Below are 6,426 nucleotides of genomic sequence, written 5' to 3' on the forward strand. Positions count from 1 at the left end.
ATATGCTGCAGAGCACTTTTTATCAAGTGGCTTCTTAAAAAGTGTTTGCCATAAATGACAGTGCTTTTATCTGTGCTTATGATTCCATTGCCGACCTGGAAACATCTTAAGAGATAATCCAGTCTTAGTATTTTCCAAAACATGTACCATAGGTAGTAAGCAAGATGATTTCAGATGGTATGTGCTAGAATTGTTTACTACAATGGTCATGTATTTTGTTTAATATATATTAGAAAAATATAATTAGTACATCAAGCTCAAGAATTCATGGATATCTTCACTTACAATAGGACTAAAGTAGACAGTCCTTATTTAAGGGGGAAAAAAGTGATATGATTTTTAAGCTGAGTGGCAGAGCTGAGTTCCACCCAAGTATAAATCTTAATTTTGTGCTCTTTTCATGAACTTACTGTTTGCCTGGCTGGAGTGGCTCAGTTGGTTAGAGCATCCTCCCATACACCAAAAGGTTGTGGATTTGATTCCCAGACAGGGCACATACCTAGGTTGAGGTTCGATCCCTGGACCAGGTGACCAGGTGTGTGTAGAAGGCAACTGATGGATGTTTCCCTCTCACATCAATGTTTCTCTCTCTCTTTCTCCCTTCCGCTCCCTAAAATCAATTATATGACACTCTTACATAATTGTTTCTTGATCACAGTCTCATTTATCAAACCAATTGTAAGCAATGGTGGTGTCTTAAAGTACTAGTGTTATTCTACAATGATAGGCGCGGAATAGGAGATCAATAATGCCTTGATTGTGTGGTTAGACTGCTTCCAACCACTGAAAGTTAGCATAGGAGGAAATTCCTATGGCTCGAATAAAACAATCATAATATATCCTGAAGCCAAACAATGTTTAGATTAATTGCTGTTTGCATTATTCATATCAGCATTTCCCCCCCATGAATGAATAAGGAATCAGGAGATGGTGCACACATAAATCATAGAAACTATAGGCATATCTCATTTTACTGCCATTTCATTTGACTGCACTTCATAAATGTTGCATTTTTTTACAAATTGAGGGCAAGAATCTCTCCACCAGCAAAAAGATTACAACTCTCTTTATTGTGGTATTCTGGCAGTGAAACTGTAATACCTTGAGGTATGACTGTATTCAATATATACATAGAGAGAATATATACACAGGGAACAATTCATAGATTAAATAACAGGGATCTTAAAATTTTACTATTTCCAAACCTCTCATTTAACACATGGAAAACTGAGACTCAGAGTGCTAAAATGACTTGCCACAGTCATACAATTAGTTAACAACAGTGCCAGCTCCAGTTCTCATTCGCTCTTTGTGCTGTTCTATGGATTCAATACCAAGGGTAGGGTAATATATACCAGTGTCTCTATCTAAAATTTCTAAACACAACATACTATTGGTCATTTCAGCGAAAGATACATAAAGCATTTTAAAATTACTCTCAACATAAACATGTCTTATGTCTTTATCAAATATTAAAGAGCAGTACCTTCTCTTGCTTTGGTATTACTCCTCCTCCTCCACGGTGTATTTTTCCTTTTCCCTATACTATCTAGTGGGTTTTTTTTTCATTAACTAGCACTACTGTTACACACACACACACCAGGACTCCACTATCCCATCACTACTACTACTACACCTACTATTTAACAATGGACCCGCTGGGTACTTGATCTTTTAAAAAAAAATGACGCACCTGAAAGTGTTAAAAAGAAAGAAGAATCCCCCATTCATAACACATACCTTCAAAATAATGGCCAAAATGACTGAGAAAAAACCTGTGAACTAATCCATAGCCTGTACGAAGTTTTATTATAGTTTCTACATAGATTTTTAATTTGTTGGCATATGATGCATTAGTCAAAATGAAAGCATCAGTTGAAATTATTTAAAGGTAACCGTAATGGCCCTAACCAGTTTGGCTAAGTGGTTAGAGCACTGGCCCTCATACTGAAGGGTGCTAGGTTCAATTCGGGCAAAGGGCATGCACATCGGTTGCAGGCTCGATCCCTGGCCCCAGTCGGGGTCCGTGCGGGAGGCAACCAACCAGTGTGTCTCTCTCACACTGGTGTTTCTCTCTCTCTTTCTTCCATTCTCTCTGAAAAACAATGGAAAAAATATCCTCAGGTGAGGATAAATAAATAAGTAAATAAAGGTAACCATAATGCCTTTAAGTACATTTTGTAAGTGAACTGCTACATAACTGAACACTACACTTACAGAGAACCTTAACATATTTAAATTTAGGACTTAAACTGGTAACCTATATGAATGTGTATCTGCTGTGCTGTACACCTGAAACTAATACAAAAGTGTTGAATGCCAACTGTAATCTAAAAAATAAGTTAAAAAAAAAAAAAGACCTATTCTAATACCCCCACATTGTTTCAAAATAAAAATGTGGCCCAGCCGGTGTTGCCCAGGGTTGAGCACAGACCTATGATCCTGGCGACTGAGGTTCAATTTCCGGTAAAGCACATGCCTGGGTTTCGGGCTCCATCCCCAGTAGGGGGCTTGCAGGGGGCAGCTGGTCAATGACTCTCTCATCATCTATGTTTCTCTCTCTCTCTCCCCCTTCCTCTCTGAAATCAATAAAAACATATTTAAAAATAAATAAATAAAAATGTAGTTTACTATACAGTGCCATTTAAATACCCACATGCTCTTCCTTTTCAGAATTCTAATAGCTAGTACACAGAGGAAAATCTTCCTCGAATTTGTATCCAAAAGGATAAAGGAGTACATACGTCTACTTTACTATCAAATAGTCCTATTTACTGAATAGCAAATACAAAAAATATTCCATAATTTCACTTCAAATGTGCCTAGCTAGTTTACTTCTTTAAGTTATGCTCTTTCGAACACATAAATCAGATTTAACTAATTCTCAAACTATGTGGAATAAAATTTCCTCTGCTGTCTTTAAAGAAAAAAGTAGTTTAAAAATAGCTCCACCTTCTGAAGAATACACACAGTTGTTCATGGTACCCTTACTTATTTTTATGTATATAAAATTGGAAGAAAATTATTAAATTGAAAATTTAGAATTCCTTTTACTCCCAAAATATCCCCACCTCCAATTTACATGACACCTTTTCTTCCTTTGGAACATAAAACTGACTCCGTTAGTTTACCCATCCTCAATCAGTTGACAATATTAACTGACTCAGCACTGAATTAGGTACCCTGGAAAGTTACAAAGGAAATATAGGACCCAGTAACTACCCTCAAAGAGTTTATGTATCATCCCATAAAGGAAGAAAAATGTTGTTACTGAAACAATATCCTTGCTGAGAATCTTACAGGCAAAGGTGGAGCAAGGACATTTCCAGGCAAGGTTCTTTACAGTAAGTAATGCCAGAAAGATAGTACCTACTAAATTAAACAGAATCCAAAAGTGGTCAGATCTATTTATGGATTATACATGCTGCTGTGCACTTCTACATGCATGACAGAGGAAGATTGCTTCTGTAAGTAGAGATTTCCATATATCCCTGATGCACACAAAGAAAGAGACATGTACTCCCTGAATGGACATTTTTTACCACTTTCCCTGATAATGTCCTGTTTTGCCACAAATCACTGTGTTTGGTCACCAAACATCAGGATCCTAGATTGAGGAAACAACTTCTATTATGTATCTACAATGACCAAACAGAAAATTCCAAAAAGCTTAACAGAGTTAAGAGACTTAGCTGTATCTACTGGAGGAATAGCTGAAGAACAAAGAATAGCAATAGATAATCACCCTTCAAGTATTCAATTTGAGGTTGACAAGTCACTGAAGGCCCCACATTTCTGGCGGCTCTGTAAACTTCCTTTCTCCCTGTCTCCTGATAATGTGTCTTTTCCTCTCCCAAATTAGTTTGTATAGAATACTAGATCAAATATCACTGTGGGATTGAGGGTGGTGGTGGAAATGACTGCCAAGAGTACTTATGTTTTACAAACCAGTGGTCTTCCCATGACCATAAACACCTTAGACAACTGTGATACAATTTGCTAAAAAAAACTGTATCAATCAGCAACTTAATTCTACTTGTCAACCTTTGGGCCTAATTCTATACACCTAAACCTTTTTAAAAAAAAAGTATCCCTACCAGATTTGTTCCCAAACTTTGACTGAAAACTGTCATACACACACGTCTGCAGCATTAAGTCTAGAGAAAAAATGCTGTCACTTAACTGAATCACGTCAAACAACATCAAATCTAGATTTCATTAAGAGGTATTGTTAAAATCGTATTCAGACATCGAAAAGACAAGACTCCACAACGCAATCACAAATACTGTTATGTATTACAACTTCAAATGTTGCCTGCCCCAACTTTTCAAGCCCTGGGACTCTAAATCACTTGGGGTTCTAGCTTAAACTTGAGATACAGTACAAAAAGACCAAAAGTGAAGGGGGGAGCAAACATTTGTTTCAGCATCCGGAAGATAACAGGAATTTTCGAATTACAAAAGGATGGGGTAAAGACAGTAAATTCGTTTACTGGCTACAATACACATCAGACAGAACCCAAGTTACCTAAACAAATATCTTCGGACAATAATTCATTCTTTAACAGCGCAAGAGCGCCAACCATTTTCATGTTAAAAGACGGTTGCTACAAATTGTCAAGTCGAAACGGATGGCGAAATCCTGAACCGGTCTTCGGCGAGGAGCCACTGTGCTTAGAGCATCACACAAAAGACCTGAGCAAACATAAACACGCTCTGGGCCTTCGCGGATTTCGGCCACGAGCCAGGGTCGGCGTCCCAGATCCCCGCACCAGGGAGAGAATGCGGGGTGGGGGTGGGGTCGTCTCCACGGAATGCGCGGAGGAGAGGAACCGAGAAGGAAGGAGCGAGCACAGCACAGAGGAAGCGCGAGCAGCAGCACACCAGCGTCACCGGCTTCTAAGGCTGGCGACACCCACCGGCCCGCAGCAGGGCCTGGCCCTCCCGGCCCCGGCCCGCCTCCTCACCTCCCTCACGTCCTGCAGACACTCGAGCACCGCCAGGTTGTTGCTCCAGGTGTGCTTGGGACACACACGGGTCACGTCCTCCCTGCAGAACTCTTCCTCCGCCAGCTTCCAGCCCCCGCCGGCCCCGCCGGGCCCCGCTCCGCTCCGCCGGGCCGGAAGCCCACCCGCCGGGAAAGGCGGCTGCGGCGGCTGAGGTGGTTGTTGCTGCTGCTGTTGCGGCGGCTGCTGTTGCTGCTGTTGCGGAGGCTGCTGCTGCTGCTGCTGCTGCTTCTGCTGGAGCTGAGAAGACTGAGGCAGCTGGAGCAGCTGCTGCCCCGCCGGCCCGCCGCCTCCAGCCTGTCCTACATAGGGCACAAAGTTGCCCCCCAGGCCCTGGCCCTGGCTGTGGCCTCCCTGGCCCGGTAGTTTCTGGGCCCCAGCCGCCGCGAGCAGCAGCAGCAGCTGCAGCACCGCCGACAAGCGGAACATCCTCCGTACACGTCCACACGCCGCCATCTTGGGTCCGCGGCGAGCTCGACGCAGCCGCCGGCGCCGCGTATTTAAATGAGGGGGCGGGACCACGGGGGCGGGGACCCGCTGGGCCCACCAGAGCCCCACCCCGGCCCGCGCTGACCCGCGAGATGGGAACCGAACCTGGGAGGAGGCCGCGGTCGGAACGGCCCACGCCCAGGACTTCGACGGGCCAGAAAGCCGCGCGCCTTGCTGGGGGAGTTGCTGGTGTTCCTTAAAAAGCCTCGGTTGAGCGGCTTTGCGTTATTCCCTTGGTTGTCACAGAAAAATGAAAAGGAATTGGGGATACCACAACCAAGATGGCCGGTAGAGTGTGTTGCCCGTTCCGTGTAGAGGTGAACTTTACAGGATCAGGTGTACTCCAGAATCTAAGAGCCTCTTCTTGCATCTCTTCCTGCCTCCTTCAGCCTGCCTCAAAAGTCTTTCTTACCCAGAGAAGGCAGCATTGAATCAGGGTTAGGAGCACAGGTTCCGGGATAAGAAAAGACCCCTTATAATCCTTACTCTTCTGCAGGTTAGGCAAGTCCGTTAACTTCTCCGAGCTTTATTCTTCTTGTCTGCGAAAGAAAAGGAGGAGCTCTAACGTAAAGTATAACTGTGAAGATTAGAAATGATAATTAGTAAAGCGCCTGGCCCACAATATGGAATTCAGAGTTATAGCCAGCATTATACTTGAACTGTGAAGCCCTTTGTGCGTGAATCCTGATTGTAAACCGGTTACAACTTGTTGAGAGGAAAAGAGCCCTGGCCTGGGCGGTTCAGTTGGTTGGGGGTTGTCCCCTGCACTGAAAGGTTGCAGGTTTAATTCTCGGCACATGCCAGGGGTGCTGGCTTGATGCCCCCTCCTAGGGGTATGCAGGAGGCAGCCAAACAATGCTTCACTCTACATTGATTCTCTCCTTCTACCTTCCTCTCTCTCTAAAAATAAATTTAAAATCTTTTTTTTTTT

The 6,426-nt window shown here is 43.3% G+C and overlaps 1 protein-coding gene across 2 annotated transcripts in view; it reads right to left on the minus strand.

The window, feature by feature from the left end:
* The window catches only part of GLG1 (golgi glycoprotein 1), a 76,677-nt gene extending 70,626 nt beyond the window's left edge, over positions 1-6,051 (minus strand). Inside the window, exon 1 of one of the 2 annotated variants that reach the window (XM_081118782.1) lies at positions 4,968-5,476. In XM_081118782.1, coding sequence (XP_080974908.1) covers positions 4,968-5,462 — 495 coding nt within the window. In that variant the 5' untranslated portion in view covers positions 5,463-5,476. Of the gene's footprint in view, positions 1-4,967 lie in introns of both variants that reach the window. The other variant, XM_081118781.1, reaches the window with a different exon arrangement.
* Positions 6,052-6,426: the final 375 nt, after the last annotated feature.

The sequence above is a fragment of the Miniopterus schreibersii genome (genome assembly GCF_964146895.1).
Source record: "Miniopterus schreibersii genome assembly, chromosome: 18".
NCBI classification, from domain to species: domain Eukaryota; kingdom Metazoa; phylum Chordata; class Mammalia; order Chiroptera; family Miniopteridae; genus Miniopterus; species Miniopterus schreibersii.